This window comes from Cydia amplana, chromosome 19 (assembly GCF_948474715.1).
Source record: "Cydia amplana chromosome 19, ilCydAmpl1.1, whole genome shotgun sequence".
Classification (NCBI taxonomy): Eukaryota; Metazoa; Arthropoda; class Insecta; order Lepidoptera; family Tortricidae; genus Cydia; species Cydia amplana.
This window is the reverse complement of record NC_086087.1, coordinates 2724170-2744089: the sequence shown is the minus strand read 5'-3', so window position 1 is coordinate 2744089 and position 19920 is coordinate 2724170. Positions and strand designations below refer to the sequence as shown.

Genomic DNA, 19920 nt, shown 5'->3' with positions numbered 1-19920 from the left:
CGCACCAGATGTCCATAATTTCGTCCAATCCTTTCGTAGGTATAATTTAGGCAGTGCCAACAGATCTTCAGCAACATTCTTAAACGGAAACATATCCCCACAACTGATGGCATCTCGAGCTATGTCATCCACCCTTTCATTACCCTTAATCCCTCTGTGCCCAGGGACCCAGGCAATGGAAACCGAATAACCTTTGCGGTGACATTTTAACAGTAGGCTACGGATTTGGTAAATAATTGGGTTATTAGATTTAGATTTGAAAGGAAATTTAGATATTGCCTGAAGTGAACTTAGGGAATCTGAGAAAATAATTGTTTTTTTGAGATGCATTATAATGATGAACTCTATTGCTTTCAGGATTCCAAAGCACTCACCACTGTACACAGAGGATTCCGGTGGCAACTTTATTTTTTGATAAATATTAGATTGGGTGTGGAGAACACCAATGCCAACACAACCATTGTCTGACATCTTAGAAGCGTCTGTGTATATATGATCGGCACCCAGGCCATCTGTTCCAATGAATCCCAGGAATTGTTGATTTTGTTCAACATCATTCTTGGAGACACCAATATCGAGGAGAACCGGAGGAACAAGAGTCAGAGAATCATATTCATATTGGAAAATGGGAAGTGTCGAAGAACTAACAGTGGAAGCTGATATAGATTTAAGTTTTTGAAAACTTTTGATAAAGCAAGGAGGACTCTTGTGTTTCCAATAGTTAGAAGTAGTTATTTGAAGCAGGAGGTTAGACAAGATAGTCCAAAGTTGGTGATTAGAGAATTGGGAACAACGGAAAATAAACCTATCACAAAGATATTGGCGTCGTAAATGAAGAGGAGGCTCAGCACACTCAACTTGCATAGCATTGATAGGACTCGAATTCATGGCACCACAAATCAATCTCAATGCTTTGGATTGAATACGATCTAGTTTTTGAAAGCCAGCTACAGATCCTGGCTCTAACAAAAATGTCCCATAGTCTAGAATACTTCTAATCAAGGCATTGTACATTAGTTTCATGCAAAAAGGATGTGAACCCCACCAAACTCCTGAAACGCACCTGAGGACATTAATATTTTTTTCACATTTAGAAACTATGTAATCACAATGTGGAAGACCCGTTAATTTATTATCTAAAATAACACCCAGGAACTTGGTTTTATCTTTAATGGAAATGGAGCTGTTATTAAATTGCACATTGATTGGAGGAGGAAACATTTTTCTAGTAAACAAAACTACAACACTTTTAGGCACTGAGAGTTCCAGACCATTTGAATCTAACCATAACTTCAATAAGCCCAAAGAACACGTGACGGATCTACTGGCCTGTTCAATAGAAAGGTTTGGGGAATATAATAATAAATCATCAGCATATTGCAAGACTGTAACAGTGTTATTTAAGGATGACTCTAAATCAAATGTGTAGATATTATATAACAAGGGACTTAATACAGATCCTTGTGGAAGCCCTCTCCACACTAAACGGGAAATCTTATTGTAGTCGTCTATGAGAAGGCTAATTGACCTTTCTGATAAAAGGTTTATTATGAAATTGCTTAACATTATTGGTATAGCTAATTTGTGAAGTTTTGCTTGTAACACTGAGACTAAGACATTATCATAAGCGGCTTTTATGTCTAGAAAAGCAGCTACAACAGACTCGTTTCTAGAAAATGCCAATCGAATATCTGAAATTAAAATACCCAAGCTATCATAAGTAGACCTACCTTTTCGGAATCCAAATTGACTATGAGAAAGTAATTGATTTTTTTCTACAAAATATTCTAATCTGTTTTTAACTAAATGTTCTGCTACTTTAACAAATACTGAGGAAAGGGCAATCGGACGATATGAAGAAACATCTGACACTGGTTTGAAGGGCTTTAAAATAGGAATAACTATTTGAGATCTCCAAGAATCAGGGATTTTACCAGACTGGATAACAGAATTTATTATATTTAGATAATAAGAAAGAATACCATCACTGGCTTTTGCTAAAAAGGAATAAGGGACTCCATCTTCCCCAGGTGAAGTATCTTTTAAACCACTTAATACAGCTTTTAACTCCTCAATTTTAAAAGGCTCATTTAAAGTATTATAACAGCAAGAGTCAAATGAAAAGGCAGCAGGGTGAAATACATATTCTTCGGGCACGGATGCAGGTGCTAATCTGTCCATAAACTGTGTAGCAAGGTTAGGAGGAAGGATCTGTCTAGGGGACTCATTGAAAGCATGTCTAAATCGTTTAATATTATTCCATACTATGGATGGTTTTACGCTAGGACTTAGAGACAAACAAAATCGCTTCCAGCCTTCGAACTTTTTCTTTCGTAACAATTTTTTAGTCTCACGAGCAACTTGCATGTACATCTCAAAATTTTCATTTGTCATAAAATTACAATATTTTCTTTCAGCTTCCTTGCGGTTTCTGATTGCTTGAGAGCAATCATCATCCCACCAAGGCGGAGAAGGAATTTTACCAGATGCACTGTTTTTTACTGGGAAAATTTCATCAGCTGCTTCAATCATTGTCTGGGCTAAAGCAACTGAGCAACTAACTACATTACTATCATCTATGGTTGGTAAACATAACAATTTCTCCTCTACACGGGTTTTGAAAAGTTTCCAATCAACATTACTTAAATTATACTTAAGCCTAGGGCTCGGTTTTGGAGATGGTGGAATAGAAGATGGAAATGTAATAATGATAGGGTAGTGGTCACTCCCATATGTCGACTCCAGAGTGTGCCAAGTGAGAGAAGACGCCAGATCGACTGAACAAATTGACAAATCAATAGCGCTAATTGACTCTGTTGGAGCTGTTCGGCGGGTTGTGTTATGTTATAGGGATGCGTCAATGAAACTACGTGCTCGGATCAAGACTAACTAGTATATTTCTAGTACATACCCACATGCATATTCATAATCATCACAACCTACCCACAACCCCCTTTTTTACTTTTCATTTTACAATTTCTGTATTTGGCTCAAGTTGAACATTCTATCATATTATTTACTAAAACGCAAGATCAAATATAATTTAAGTTATCTTACTTACACATTCCCCTTTTACACAAGAATAAAAAAAAATATATAGGTAATTATAAGTTCACTCAATTAATACAGCAAAATCACAGTGAATGCATTGAAGAGAGAAAAAATCATAATAAGTGTTCAAAATAGTAATACTTAAATTACTAATTAACACTAAACAAATACAGTATGTACATTTCCATTATACATTATTATTATACTTAACTAATAAGGTTGAAAGTATTAAATGTATACTACTAGAGAAATTGTTTTTTTTTTTTTATACAGTAATTTCATATTGCATAGTTTGTCATCTTCCAAAACAATGTAGATGGCTCCATAATACAAAGCGGCATATCGTTGCGATACAATTTTCATAACATTTCAATGCAGGCATCAGAAATACATGTTTATTTTTATCCTTAATTACAGAACAATGGCTAATAAAACATCATGCAACACATTATTACATTGAAACTAATTCCATTTCATCAGGAAATAAACGAAAATTTACCACAAAATTTTATAAAGTGCATATTACAACTAAATGGCTATTTACGACAACATACCTACAGTGCCTACATTTTTATTATAGCGGCTAAAACACTTTTTATATATATTAATTATTATACTATTCGAGGCAGGTTTTGCTCCCACAAATAAACCTGTTATAGTCTGTATTAAATGGTTTTAATTTAATCTTATATGCTGTATAAAAACAATGATGAAGTGTCAATGGAAGTTGAACCTTAATGCATCAGGTATATAGGTATCAAATTGTTTTGTTATGTAATAACAATCCATCTTCGCAACTGCACATACTATTCAACCCGGCTGCTAATTAATACCAATCAGGAGGAATCACCACCCTGCCAGAACGAGTAACATAATTGTTATTATCTGGTACATGTTCGGACACTGGGGTCGTGTTCATAACAGCACGCTGCGCGTGCGACTGAGGCTGCGGGCCGGGCGCATGCGCCCTAGCGTTATCATTATCACCCGATATTGTGATATCGTCATAAGGACGAGGACACACAGGTAACTCCGGGCGATATTCCGAATCTAATATAAGATGACGCCTGTTTCTCACCAAAGTACCACCCTGCATCAATTGAATTAAATACGATCGGATACCTTTAAGATGTAAAATTGTGCCACTAACCCATTTCTTATCTACTCTAACCTTAACTTTTTGACCGGGCATTAATTGCTTTAAATCACGGGCCGTCTTGTCGTACTGCTGTTTTTGTTTATTTTGTCTCTTTTCTAACTCTGCCGTGACATTAATTTGGATTTTAGGATGAAGAAGTTTGGGTGCATACGGTACAATTCCACGCAACTTTCTGTTATTCAATAACTCTGATGGAGATGCTAATTGATCAGTGATGGGGTTCGTTAAGTATTCTAATAGTGCTTGCCTGAAGTCGGTTTTATCCACACTTGTTTTTTTAAGTATATTTTTCACTGTTTGCACGCTCCGTTCCGCTTGCCCATTGGACTGGGCATAACATGGAGAAGAAGTAATATGTTCAAAACACCACTGCTGAGCGAACAATTTGAATTGGCTCGAGGAAAATTCGGGGCCATTATCTGACATCACAATGTCAGGTATACCCTGATGACTAAAAACAATTTTCAACTGCTCAATAATATGGCTAGATAGTAAACAATTTAACTCTAGAACTTCCAAGAACTTACTGAAATAATCTACTACCACTAAATATTTTTTCTCCTTAAAGTGAAAAACGTCTACCCCAACTTTTGACCATGCCCTGTCCGGTATCTCGTGTGGTATCAATGACTCCTTTCTATTTTGGTTTTTAAAAGTAAGGCATGCTTGACAGTTTTTAATAAAATCCTCTAGCTGGCTACTTATATTTGGCCAAAATATAGATTCACGCACTTTTAACTTGCATTTTTCTAATCCTAAATGCCCAATATGTACCCGCCTTAACATTTCCTTCCGCATAGCTACTGGAATAATAATCCGATCGCCCTTCCATGCCATACCATGCGCGACCGTCAATTCATCACGATAACCCCAATAGGGTTTCACCTGGTCATCGACATCTTTCTTTTGCTCCGGCCAGCCTTCTGTAATAAATCTTATTAGCGCCTGAAGCTCACCGTCGTCCTGGGTCAACCTTTGTATACGTACAAAGTGCGAGTCGACGAGCGGGTTGCTAAGCAGCACGGCACACACCTGTGCGCGCGCGTCCAGCTGGTCGCGCGGCACCACATCTGGAGTACTCGCCGGATCCACCGCACGAGAGAGTGTGTCCGCCATATACATATACTTGCCTGGTTTATATACAAGTTTAAAGTTGTAGGGCTGCAAACGCAGGAGCATTCTTTGCAACCTAGCTGGGGCAGACGCGATCGGTTTACAAATAATACTTACCAACGGTTTATGGTCGGTTTCCACTGTGACGTCACCTCGACCATAAATATAAGTATAAAATTTTTCACAGGCATATACGCATGCGAGGAGTTCTTTTTCTATCTGCGCATATGCTTGTTCAGCCTTCGTTAAAGATCTCGAGGCATAGCATACAGGCAAATTATCTTGCAGTAAACAAGAACCTAGTCCATTCTTACAAGCGTCAACAGAAATCACCACGGGTTTTTTTAAACTGTAATACTGTAAAACCGGCACACTCATCAAACACTGTTTTAAATTATTAAAAGCTTTATCATGCGACTCCAACCAGTGCCATTCGATGTCTTTTTTAAGCAATTGCCTTAGTACATGATTTTTGTCGGACAGATTCGGTATAAAATTACCTACATAATTTATCATGCCTAAAAATCGTTCAAGGTCCTTTGTGTCTTTTGGGCAAGGCATATTTTTTATTGCCGACGTGTATGAGTCGTCGGGATATATGCCATTCGGGGTAATCTTATGTCCTAAATATTTTATTTCTGACAGGCCAAACTTGCATTTGCTTTTATTCAATTTTAAATTAACCTCACGACACCGATCTAATACTTTTTTCAACCTAGCGTCGTGCTCCTCTTTCGTGCGACCATAAACGAGTAGGTCATCAATAAATAAACAAACACCCTCCAAATCATCAAACTGCTCGTACATCTTTTTGTGGAATACTTCTGACGCCGAAGTTATTCCAAATGGCAAACGCAAAAATTTGTATCTTCCAAAACTCGTATTAAAGGTAACTAAATCAGTACTATCTTCGTGAAGGCGAAGCTGCCAAAATCCTTGCTTGGCATCAAGGGTACTAAAAAATTTGGAACCTCCTAAATTGACAGACATTTCATCCAACGTCGGCAATTTGAAATGCTCACGCCTAATCGCCTGATTCAAGTCCCTCGGGTCCAAACAGAGCCTTATGTCACCGTTAGCCTTCCTCACAACGGTCATACTATTGACCCAGTCCGTAGGCCCCTCTACTTTCGCAATAATCCCATCACTAACCATCTCATCCAATTTATTCTTAACACTATCTTTCAAAGCTATCGGCAATTTTCGCGGTGCGTGTACCACTGGCCTAACATTTCCATTCAATTCAATTTTATACACTCCCGGCATACACCCAACCCCTTCAAATACATCCGAATACTCCCTATACACATACCTTTCTATATTACTACCGGTATTACTTTCAATATCTAAAACCAATTTGACAACACCTAGCTCCGCGCACGAATCCCTACCCAATATCGGTTGTGAAGAAGTGTCCACAACAATAAAGTCTAAGATATATATACGTTCCTTGTATTTTGTTTTTAAACTACATTTCCCTACTACTTCGAGGGCATAGCCCGAGTACGCGCTCAATGTATCACCCGTCGAGGTTAAATCATTCTTATTCATACAAATTTGACTCAAAAAACGAAGTGGTATTATGTTTACATCGGCCCCAGTGTCCAACTTAAATTTAATCTTTCCATTTCCGAACAACAAATCAACCCACCAATCACTCGAACTAGTACAGCAGTTTTTTACCTGATCATTGTTTTCCTCAGCTCGCACCTCGTATACATTGCACATCCGCGAAAAATGGTCATAACTGTTACACTTTAAACACCTTCTACCAATGGCCGGACACCTTGAACTGCCATGAGGCAAACCACACCGCGAACACGACATATTAGCACTGTCGTTGTTAGCACTATTGTTAACATCACGCACTTGTCGATTAAACAGCTGATTTCGCCGCGCAGGACTCGGGCGCGGGGTCGCGGGGTAGCGGGCGGGGGTCTGATAACGGCCACCGCGCCCCCGACTCCTCGCCGTGCCACGATGCGCCGGCGCTCCTCGGTGACTTACCCCCCAAATTTGACCACCTTCACTATTCCAATTGTACTCCGTATTATGCTTAGGATTATTTTCTACAACATGTGCATTATGTTCCACAGACTCTTGCTTTATAGCCCCTGCTTGCATCTTAGACATCTGGGCCAAATTACAAATATCTAAAGATTTACTCAACGTCAGTTCCGGCTCACGTAACAATCGTTCCCGTAGTGCGTCTTCTTTTATGCCGCAAATCAGCCTATCTCTTATCAAATCTTGCATTAGCGTGCCGAACTCACAAGTGGCAGACAGCTTCCGGAGCTCAAAAGCATACTGCTCAATAGATTCACCATCATGCTGACAACGTGTAAAAAACCTGTGCCGCTCTATAGTTAAATTTTTCTTCGGCAAAAAAAACTTATCAAACCGCGCAATCAAACTCTTCAAAGTCGTGCATTCCGATTCAAACTGTTGGTACACTTCACGAGCCCGTTCTCCAATAACGTGCAGCAAAATACTAATTTGCACCTTTTCCTCCTTCTTCGATAACTCACACGCGTCGAAGTAAATATTAAACGCTTTCTTCCACTTAGTCCATTCTACAGACAAATTGCCAGAGGTCACATTCTCCAGGTTATTATCGAAAACAAAAGGCGGCGGCGGCGGCAAGATAGATTCCATTGCAGACGGTTTATTTTATTTCTCACTTTTTATAACAACTCCACTGAACACACTCAAAGACTAATTTAGTTAATAACGGTTCTTTTAAAACGGCTGCGCCATGTTATGTTATAGGGATGCGTCAATGAAACTACGTGCTCGGATCAAGACTAACTAGTATATTTCTAGTACATACCCACATGCATATTCATAATCATCACAACCTACCCACAGGTTGGAGATCCATTGTTTAAAACACAAAGATTGTGTTCGTCTAAGATTTGTATGAGACGATCTCCATTATAATTAGACAATGAACTACCCCAAACCTGGTGATGTGAGTTAAAATCTCCTAAAATTAAAACGGGCCGAGGAAGAGAAGAAATTATTTGTTCAAGCTCAACAAAAATGGATGATGATGGATGTGGAATATATACAGAAATGATACAGATGTTATTTACAATGGCAGCAACAATTGAAAAATTATCGCTATGAGATGGAAGATGAAACGGTGAAAATGATATGGAATTTCTGACGAGTAGAGCTACTCCGCCCCATCCGCCAGGACGGTCCTCTCTGAGACATGAATATCCCGTAGCTCTAAGAAGAGCTCCAGGCTTGAGCCATGTCTCAGAAAGGGCAAAAACAAACGGTTGAAATTTATTTAATAAATGAATTAAATCTTGTTTTTTATTTATTATACTTCTGCAGTTCCACTGCATAATTTTGGCCATTATTTTTAATAGTTAATACAAGTTCTTCAAGCATGGGGGCAACGTGGGACGGTATTCTTACATTAGGCTGAGATAAATGCTTAATTAATGCTTGGATTTCCTCAGCTACTGATACATTATCTTTTTGAGACTCCTGCTGTAGTGCACAGCCATTTTGAGGAGATGGAATGATACATTCTTTAACTAAAGCATTATGAGCTGCTACATCATACCCTATTATGTGTTTTTTTACTGTACGTGGTTTCAAAAATGTTGTCTTTTTATAACTATGTGACTGCATTGTTGTACCTGGGGCTGGAATATGGACACTGCGGTGTAAATTTGACTGAGACTGTGGAGGTGATTGTGTCAGAAGGACGTCAGCAAATGATTTTGAAACAGCTGGATGTAATTTAACAGCTTCACCATACGAAATACAATTGTTAGCCATAGTTACTTTAATATCCTTCTGTCTCTTATGCTCCGGGCAAGCCCTGTTCGTGGCGAAATGAAAACCATTGCAAAGGCAGCAAATGGCATCTTCTTCCTCCACTGAACAGGTATGACCGGCATGCAATTGACCACACTTAAAGCACTTGGGTCTGGATCTGCAATTAGTTTTCGTATGACCAAACTTAGTGCAGTTGAAGCACTGGATTGTGGGAAAGATATACAGTTCAACAGGCAGCGAATTGTAGCAAGAAAATACCCGTTTTGGTAAAACTTGACCATCAAAAGTTAGGACAACTGTTTCAGAGGGTTGCCACGAAACGGAACCATTAACTGTAACTCTATGGTTCAAGCGCCGAACTTTAAGAACTTTTCCGCACCCAATGGGCACGGAAATGTTAGACACTATTTCCTCCTCGGACCACTGCGATGGAATACCACGAACTAAGCCCATGCGCGTTACTGTAAACGACGGTATGTATGCTAATAAATTTTCTTTGTCAAGTTGAGGATTGGTCACAAACAAATTAGCATCAATATGATTTGCAAAAGCCATAGAAATTCGAGTCCTACCAATACGTTTCACACTACCATTTATTATATTTTTGAAGCCGTTTTTTACTAAGAACCTACCAAAAGACACCGGGTGCAGGGACGAGTTAGGCTCAGTATGTTTTAATTGAACATGCACCGTAAACGGTGCAACATCAGATGATGAAAATAAATTTCTGCCAACTTTTGGTGTTTGAATATCAGAAACTACTTTATTTGTGTTTGTGTCAGGATTTGTAATAGAACGAGGTTGGGTCTTCTGTACAATTTCACACTCGCAAACATATTCCCCAACATCATTACACTTTCTCTTTTTTTTACACTCTTTGCACCTCTTGTTTCTATATACTTTTCTTTTCAAATCATTCGTATTACTTACAACAGATGTATCTGTGTCCATGCTGGATTCAATTTCAACATTAATAGCAACCTGGAGGTTTTCCCCTCCAGGGTCGGGAGGATCATCCTCCCCCATTGTAAATAATTACAAAAGACTTACCTAATATGAGTGAATGTTACAATATATACAGAAAACAACAATATTTACATGAAATACTATCTAAAATATATACAAATTACCAATTCACTGATCTTAATCTTATAATAAATTGAATTAAATGAACGAGAAACCAAAACACACAACCGCCACGTTTCACGTTTCCCGCGCTTTCATATAATCAACCTTATGCTGTCAAACATAGAATTCAAATACCAAAGTCGCAGTCAAAATATGAGAGCTTTTAAAAGTAATTTCAAAATGAACAGTGTCCATTGACAGCTATTGCAAAACCATAGAGTAATAAAATGCCCGTGAACGATTACCGTATCTGTGGTTCGAAATTTAAAGTCTACAATTGACGTTTGCAACGTGTAAATACTGCATTATGAACGAGTCCGTTGTGCAAATTTACCAAGTTATCTTTGGTTTATTATGCCAAACTAGTATTTTTGGCAATGGAATAAAGTCGTCGATGATTGCCAGATTATTTTTGTAAATCCATAGGAATGCATGTCGAGTTTGCTCATTCATAATGGGAGCTAAAATTGTTGCATGCTTGCCCGAATGCCACATGAAAGGTTTACATCGTTTCGCTGTAAACTTCAGTAGGAATTAGTGACCCGATTTTTCCTTGTTTAGATGTTTAGGACTGGGTTTTTTAATTACCTATTCGAGTGAATCACAAATAAATTAGGTACTTAGTTTATGACGTCAAGTATGGAAGTTAAGTTAAAAAAATATGTGAAAAAGAAAAACTGGTGCGTAATTTCATGATTCATGAATATCAATGCTGAAGAATATGAAAGTTAAAATGGGATTCTCTGTAGGTATACACATAAAAAACAACATGAATGAGTAAATTATTGTTTTTAATGAATGCCTGAGATGATCCACAGCCTAAGGGTCTCCCCAAACTTATCGACGCGGAATCGGCAATGCCAATAGAAATGAAACTTTATGTCCACGCAATAAGAGCGAAAAAGACGCCGACGCGTCGGCCGTCGACGGCCGAACGGAGCCGAACCGAACCTTACCTGTTTATGCTGTTTACTATCGGCTTTCGCCGAATCCGCGTCGATAAGTATGGGGAGACCCTAACCTGGCCGCGTAGCCAACGTGCCAATCGCTTACGCTCCGTAGCTATCGAAACGCGACTGTCACTGTCGCACTAATATGGAAGAGTGATAGACAGACACAAAGCGTTTCATTGTCGACGCGATAGCGATTGTCAGCTTGGCTAGGCCGGCTGGTGTCTAGGCTGGAGTTGAGTTAGATCTGAAAACTACTGCTCAAACGTGGCTGAAACACGCATAAATTTACGCCCGTGGTAAAAAAGCCAAACCAAACTCGATTTAAACAATCATTAAACGAATCAGCCACGGTGGTCTCGTCTGTTGCATTGCATGATTGGCTATCTGTGTGCATGTAGGTAACGTGGCGCCGATCTGCTTCATTTATCTACTGCATTTGCTTTTAGTTTTTAGTGCGGTTACGCCACGCCACTCCCCAACAAACAACGGCGTATGAGCGGAGTAATTATAGGGATGAAACACCGTTTCAGATCGAGCGGGATCGAGTCGGAAATAACGTAGAATATCGGTCAACACAGACTCGACTCACATCATGGACTCTGAATTAATTGCAGCACTATCGCACCGGCCGCGGCGCGCGCGGACGCCTCGTTCGATTTTTGAACGAAAACCCGCGAACGGGAAGGCGGGAAACGTTTGGAAATTGTTTATGGTTTCCTTTTTTTTATTTTTAATGCGTTTTGTTTTTTAAATGTTAATGGTTGTTAAAAAGTTTCGTGATAAATAGTAATTAAATTTAAATGTTAAAAATTGTGCCAATCTTAGTGTTTTCGAGATAAAAACTCGTGCAAAAATAACTAATCAGTAAGGTCAGAGATCTCTGCGGTTTCGTTCGGTCCGATAACGGGTGCAAATGTCTCAAAAGACAGAGTCGCTCGTAACTGCGAGCGAAGCACACGGTTACTGGAAATAAGTAAACAAACAGTGAATCATTAAGCGGTTATCAATGCAGGATGGCGTGTCAGGCCGCGAGTTGGATTCCGAACGCCGTCGCGACAATACTACGTGCCGACAGCACGGCACAACCAATAATCGCTTGGCTAACAACTATACGCGATTCTACGGAAGAATACGACCCTTTAGTGACAGTGAAAACGGATTTATCGGACTCGGAAGACTCGGATTCCACTACAACTACAACACCGGATAGCGCGTTCGATGAAATACTCTCGCAGTTAGGAAAAGAGATCTATAAATTAGACGAATATCAGAAGATTTTAGGTCCAGAGGAACAGGAAGTGTCTCTAAGCATTTTGAATATTTTTGACGAGTGTTTGGAAGGATTCGAAAACGGTTTCGAAGTGAAGGAAGTGGGAAACGGTTTTGAAGTGACTCCGGTTCAAATAAGTGCGCCGAGTGAAAACTGTGATGTTACAGTGAAAGAAAACAGTGTAGCCAAGGCCAAGGAAAACGGCGACGAGTGTAGCGACTGTGAGTCGACTTTATCTGACGTCTCTTTCGTTACTAGCACGCCGGCTAAGTGTGAGAAAGTGAATGTTGTAAACAATATTTTTTACCAAGGTGAAGGCACGCCCGTCCCGCCGAGGCGGTCTAGGTTAAAAACACCATCGTCTAGTTCATCTTATTATGACAATATGGAACTAAAGACTAGTGTAAACAATGGGGTTAAACGAGACAGTGATAGCGATTCTGAGAGTACTTGTTGGAGTTATAAAGAATGCAGCGACGCAGACGACTCTAAAGACAGGTACGCTACCGTCTGGTCCCAGTCCACTGGCTTCCATAACTCCGATGAGATTTTACGAAGGGTGTTATCGCAGAACCACGCGACTATATCGCGATTGTCTTTCGATACGGCCAGTGACTTCACGCCGACGCAATACTCGGTGTACGCGCTGCACGAGGTGGGAGACAGGTGCGCAGTCGACGCCATGACGCCGGACAAGCCTGACGACGGTGGCTACGAGCCGGTGCGAGACGCGATTACCACCGACGAGAACATTTACGAGGAGATCGAGTACGGATACAGTTTTACGGACGAGGGGTGCTCTTGTGGCGGCAGTGTTGAAGTTGAGAGCTGTTCCATCAGTGCGAGCTCCGAAGGAGTCGGTAGAGACAGTCCTGTGTACGCGAACTTAACAGACAATGACGCCTATGCGGTCACCGCAGACGTCCTCTACTGGAGAAACGTTTTGCTACTGGACCCATATTACAACGAAGACGAAGAAGATGAGGTAAGTGGTTAGATCATTGCAATGCGTGTTGAATTAATTATTGTATATAAGGCTGGTTGCGTCTACACCTCTTATATGTACAGCGTTTCCTGTTGTGTGTGTCATTAGTTTCGTTAAATAAATTGATCCCGGTTAGCGTTAAAAGTGAGCAATTTAGTTTTAATTAAACGGAAACAATGACTAATTGAGAACGGCAGTAAGGTCTCTGTAATCATAATAACACAAACAATAATATTACGACGAATGCTAAATAAATGCAAACAAAATACCATCAGCCGCAAAAGTGAATAGCGAACATAAATTGCAACTTTATTACGAGTATAAATTATAAAAACTCAGTAAACCACAATGTGCCTAATAAGTGTATTAACGTTACTAGAAAAAATACCTATTAGAAAAAAAAAATCCACGCTGATTCAAATTACACAAAGTTTTTTTTATCCAGTTTTTTTTTTTATAACATCAAACCATCGTCTACAAAGTTTGCATCCTGACTTACCTACTGCCTGATAACTTGCCAGCATTACGACATTGGCATAACAAATCAAACTACTAACTGGAATCAAAATCAATTTGCATTATTTGCATCGGAAACAACACGCATATTGAAATTTAAAAAGTTTCCTCGCACGTTCTGACGTTTCATTTTGGCGCGAAAACGCCAATGTCAACCATAGACACAGGAACTAGTGATGGCCTCTCAATCATAAACATTATCGCTTCCTCTATAATTTTATTCACACGTCTTTGAAACAGAAAGCTCTTTTACGGCGCCATTTCGTTCCATTCATAATTTCGTTCTAAATTTAACTTTGTAACTCCTATTCATGCGCTCAAGTGACCGAATTGAAATGACTTTTAAATTGATTTAGGTGTCTCTGTCTGGATAGTAAATACCACGTGAATTCTACTCATTCCTCATGACAATTTAATAATTGTGTACTCAAGATAAACAGTTATCGCCTTAAAAGACTTAATACTCGTGTTATTTTAAACTAGGTAGCAGATTATGATTATGAATGGCTGAATGCAACGGCCAACGCCCAATATCCTTAAATTAGGTCATATATTCCTGTTTAGACAGAGAGATATTCAATAAAAATGACATAACGGATAGCCGTCTGGGTTTTTTAGAACGGAATTCAAACTGTTCTGAGAATCCATAATATGCGATTATTGCGATTAAGTTTTTCGAATACCTATTTAACTGGACAGTGTCCGTAAAATGAAGTCAAATCAGTTACTCTTTATAAAACATTAAAATGGAAATTTACATTGTAGCTTCATTTATACGAGTAAATTACTTATAAGGTTTTTTTAAAAATTACCTAACGTGCAATTTTAAGTATTTTTAGGCAATATCCTTTTACAATTGTATCAATAAATATTGTTTTTAATGTGAGTTTCCTTTTTAACAGGAAGGCAAATATCTATTCACATAAATTACTCACACAGCCGCAATGAAACTTTTTAATCCGAGTTTTTGTCTATGTTCATTCACCCATGACTTTATAAGTGGCAAAGGAAACAATATACAGCCAACATTTTTTATTTCATATTCATATTTAATGAGGTTACAATAGCACGAGCTTAAAATAATGTAAAAGTTACTCAACAGAAAATATGACCTACTTTACAGTTCTTCGCATCATCAATTACGTAGAAGTAGTTTATTTAACCGCAGAATACCACTGAATCTTTGTATAACTTATTAATGATCTGGAACATTAAAACATATTATTATATGCAGTTATCATTACACAAAACAAAGGCGGCATATTTAAAAATATTTGCTGTTAGACACGTCGGTCATTTGGCCATAGTGTTTTTTAATACGCCCATTTTTCTAGGAACACTAGCAATAATTTAGAGTTTTTTTTTAAGTTCTAACTTAAATTGAGTATAAGCAAGTTTAATCTTAAAGTACTTAATACGTATCATAATTATTTAATATAATTATCATTGCGTGCTTGTAAAATACCTATTATTGAAGGTGACTGTGCTGGAAAATTGCAATTCCCCGTGAGCTTAATAATCTTAATTAGGGACTAAAATTATAATGAATACAAGCAGAAGTATGAAACATTGAGTTTTACGCACTAGTGCACTTTATTGCCAAATAAGTCAATCGAAAGAACTACACATTGCTAATTGGGTATAGTTGTTTAAAATAAATGGTTAAATACAACATAACCATGTAAGAAATATAAAAGTACTTACGTCCATTTGGTTCCAGGCGTGAAAGTTATCATTACGAACAGATTTACTGTCATTACCGCATCTTTAACCGGTTTATATTATATGTTGTTATTGTTATTACTATTACCATATTTTAAAACTAAAGGTTTTTTAACATTTATTAGCTAGCGAAGTGTGTTAGGAGTAGAATAAATAAAAACATACTTTCATCCTTTTTTAAATGATAGTCCTAGTTAATAAAAGCATTTAGTTTTTATCTTTTTTGACTGTATTTAGTTTTTCGGTTATTATTATTAAAGCTTAAACTTTAAATACCTTTTTCTACTCCCGTACTTTTATTTGTCATTTAAAAGGTCGTACACACACCTTTAAACCCCTATGTTATAGTTGTCAAGACAAGTCTTTAGTCTATTCCCCAAAAAAAGTATTTGTGCATACACGCAGTATCTTTTTGGCGATTTTACGATACTTCGTGTAATGACCACTTAAAAAATATTGAAAGAAATACAGTGTTGCCAACCTAATTTTAATTGTCATCTCTGACAGATGAGTACTAAGTGCATTGCTGCCAATTTACAAAATATTGATTAAGTTCTATAGTAGAAACAATAAAATTGCTTCAGAAGTCGGAAAAGCGCATGTGACACCCCGTAATATAGCAAGATCCATAGACTACGAACACCGCTTAGCGTTGCTTGTTAGTCTCCATAGGCTACTGTGGCCAAAATCGAGAAAAAAACTGTCCAAAATTGTAATTTAACTAAGAGCAAGTACCAGGGCCTCATTAGTTACAAGAAGGTGTCGCTGACCAACCGGCCGTGGGGCGCGGAGCGCGGGGGCCGGATCGCGTACGAATATGAAGGTATCGTGGCTGCACGCGTATCTTAGCTGTATACTTTTGGTTTGTTTACCTACATATATGTCCTATATGATTCCACTTGTATAAAGTATTATTTTTGTTGAATGAAAAATATTTGTTAAATTTACATTTTTTTTTTCAAAGTAAGTGCTTGGTCGTAGAAAAAGTATTGTATGCAACGTTGTTTAACTGAGTCAAAAAATACTCGTGGCGTCTTTATTAACAATTTTCAGCTTCGCCTCAAATTGTTACTCACGCCACTCGCCTTTTTTGACCCCTCTTAAACAACGGTTGCATAAAATACTATAATACAACCTACCTAAAAATAGATTAATACATAGTTCATGAAACATTATTTCAGGGGCCCATTTCTCGAACGGTATTAGACTAATATTATTAGTCCACGAACTGTCAAATCGTATGGGTTGCCATGACAACACACTAATAATATTAGACTAATATCGTTAGAGAAATGGGCCCCAGTTTGTATGTTAGGTGCATATTAACACTTTTATAAAAGTATGATATTTTGGAAGTTAGCTACCGAACCTTATTTGACCTTACCAACTAATACAATTTTTTAAATTCTTTGGAAGTCTAAGTTACAAAACAAGTTAGTAAACGGACGGGAAATAATCTGTTTATGTATTCATATAGTGCCTAAATAATACACTGATGCTATCACTAACTACATGCCTAGTTGCAATTACTAAATTCAAACATTACACGCGAACATTACCCTCCTTTCTGAGGAAATGTGGAAACAGTTGACCAACGCCGCAAGTGTTGCAATGTTAACCTAAAATTGATAATTTATTGAGGATATTCTTACGTGTATAAATAGTTCCTTGAGTTTATTAAGAACGATGACACGATTTTGAACTAACAGACGCGTTTTTCAAGTAGGTATCATAGGTGGGAAACACATTCAAAATTAGTAAAAAGACTTAATTACATTGGATTTTCAGTTCAGGTACCTATCTATTCGGAGACTGTCTCATTTCAAACATAGACAGAGGGAATCATACTATCTTTGTCTTACACTAGTACTAGCACCTAAGAGAAAAGGATGAGTATAGTTTTTTTGGTTCTTATTTACTGACAAATTGGTTTGACCAACTATATTAAGTAAATTACTAAAAATCAGTCTTTTTTTAAGTTTTAGGAATTTTATTTTAAACAGTCTGGATAGTTTGCCGACCCCTGGCGCAGGGGTACTGTACTTTACACTATTATTACGTAACTCCGAGCTATATCGCGGGCGCCGCAAAAAGCTCATTGCAAATACGGCGCGTGCGCTCCAGGTCGCGGGTAGGCTGCGCGCGCATGCGAGCGTAACCAGCGTACCAGTGTAAAATGACCTATAGAACCGGCAAAACACTATAAACTATACTCTTTGAGACTTTCCTCGGATGATACCTCTATGTTACTACGTCAAGTACGTCATGGTAATATTTACGGAATTATCTCATTTTATTGTAGCTCTTAATATTTCTGATTGTATGCCACATTTCTGTGAATTTTAAAAGCTATTAATAGAGTAGACAATTTTTAAGGGGCTCACTGATTACCAGTCCGCCGGATGATATCGGCCTGTCAGTTGTTCAGAACTGTCGCCCTTTAGTTCTAACTGACAGGCCGATATAGTCTGGCGGACTGTTAATCAGTGGGCCCCTTAACTATTAAATTATCATTAATTGTATCTTTCTTGACCAGCCAAACCAACCTGTTTCATACTGGTCGTCTCCGATCCTGCAACCGTTCGGAATGACACGCTAGTTTTTTTAACATAACCGACGAAGTGTGTCCATGTAAATATACGGTTTTCTTTTCCATTAACATTGCTAATCAGTTCAAAACTATACGGTAATAAGCAAGGTGATTAGGGATGTTAATCGTGTCCAATAACCTCTCGTTTTGTATACAATTACTTTAATAATTGGCATCGGCACTTAGTAGGTACGTAATTAATTCAGAACTTGTTAATTAATTAAGACTTACTTATTAATTAATGAAGAATCCAGTAATCATTTGAAACGTGTCTATAATATTTTTCACTTAGCATGGGTATGGTGACAGCTGTCATCTCTCAATTTTAACCTTATATTATAACGCAAAATTGTATGGAGATGACAGCTGTCAGCCTGTCACCGTACCCAAGCTATGTCAAAAATACTATGGTAGGATAAAGCGTTCTTGAATAAAGTAATTTTTAATTTAGCTTTACTTATGTTCTTTTAAGAATCGTAAGTAGGAATTGAATTGCATACCTAACTAATATTTCTGCCTCAGTAAAAATATCAGTCAAACCTATTCTTAACTTAGTTCACCTATGCTCACAAATAAACATAAGTCCGTACTTGTAAGTCGTGCGCACTTATCCCCTTGGTCAAAAATTTAGCAACCTCCTACACACTTTTATTAAATGGTCTCTTTCCAACAAATAGAAATGTCAAAATGACGGATAGGGACAAACGATTATCTTTTAACGATTCGCTTTTTAGCGATCGCCTGTTGTTTACCTCTGCTTGTATTTCTATTTTCTTTTGTATTGTCTTCCTTTATTGAGGTGTGCAATAAAGAGTAGGTATTTGTATTGTATTGTATTGTATTATCAACGATTTGTTATATTTGGCCAACGTTTATGAATAACACTAGTAGAGTGTACATATGGCCCTGGACATATGATATCACGTGTTCAATGTCGAATACCTTGTTATGTTAGTACGTAATTAATCACGCCTACGAAATCGCACCTTATAAGTATTTGGCCTCCGTAATCGTACTTAAGAAAAGTGGCAAGAACTATTAGCCACGTTAAGAAAGATTTACTAAATATTTTTCGGAATTTTCTAAAGGGATTGAGTCGTCATGATCGCAATCAACCGAAGTGTAAAGTGATTATTGAGGAAGATTTAAGTACTTATATAATATGTTAAGGTTATGTGTAACCCGTGCAAAGCCTGGACGGGTCGATAGTTTTCTATAAATTATCAATTTACTGTTTATACAATATACATCCGTATATGAAATTCGTCATAGGCAACCCTATTTCTGATTAATAACTACATTGACTTGGCGACTGTAATTTCTTCTAAACACCCATGTGGGGCATTATCTATAAAAAGGGACCTTATTGTCGATGGCGCTTACGCCGCACAGCGTCGCGCGGCGTTGTATTTTTATCGGAGCATCGTTAATAATGGCGTAAGCGCCATCGACAATAAGGTCCCTTTTCATAGATAACGTCACATATTTCATCTAGCGATACGGCAGCGATAACAGCTGATTTGTGTTCTTTTCATCCTATCACCAACTTGTTTTTTACTAGTGGTTGAATGAGGAACTACAGATTTTTTATAGTTTAATTGTAGTTTGAAGAAGACAGTGGCGACATCGTGATAT

The 19920-nt window shown here is 38.0% G+C and overlaps 2 protein-coding genes and 1 long non-coding RNA gene across 5 annotated transcripts in view; 2 read left to right on the top strand and 1 right to left on the bottom strand.

Moving 5' to 3' along the window:
* Positions 1 to 400: 400 nt before the first annotated feature.
* LOC134656787 (uncharacterized) lies at positions 401 to 8814 on the top strand. The gene is made up of 3 exons (XR_010097559.1): positions 401 to 2030; positions 2418 to 2833; positions 8192 to 8814. It is a non-coding gene; the product is annotated as an uncharacterized LOC134656787 (long non-coding RNA).
* On the bottom strand, positions 3772 to 7978 carry LOC134656717 (uncharacterized). The gene is made up of 2 exons (XM_063512228.1): positions 7007 to 7978; positions 3772 to 3905 (listed from the first exon to the last, which is right to left on the bottom strand). Exons 1-2 carry the CDS (start codon positions 7976 to 7978, stop codon positions 3888 to 3890), a joined length of 990 nt encoding a protein of 329 aa, XP_063368298.1. The 3' UTR covers positions 3772 to 3887.
* Positions 8815 to 11934: 3120 nt separating the features above from the next.
* Positions 11935 to 19920, top strand: part of LOC134657212 (uncharacterized) — a 49153-nt gene continuing 41167 nt past the window's right edge. For 2 of the 3 annotated variants that reach the window (XM_063512776.1, XM_063512774.1), the window contains exon 1: positions 11937 to 13457. In XM_063512776.1, the coding sequence (XP_063368846.1) occupies positions 12216 to 13457 (1242 nt within the window). In that variant the 5' untranslated portion in view covers positions 11937 to 12215. Of the gene's footprint in view, positions 13458 to 19920 lie in introns of all 3 variants that reach the window. The other variant, XM_063512775.1, reaches the window with a different exon arrangement.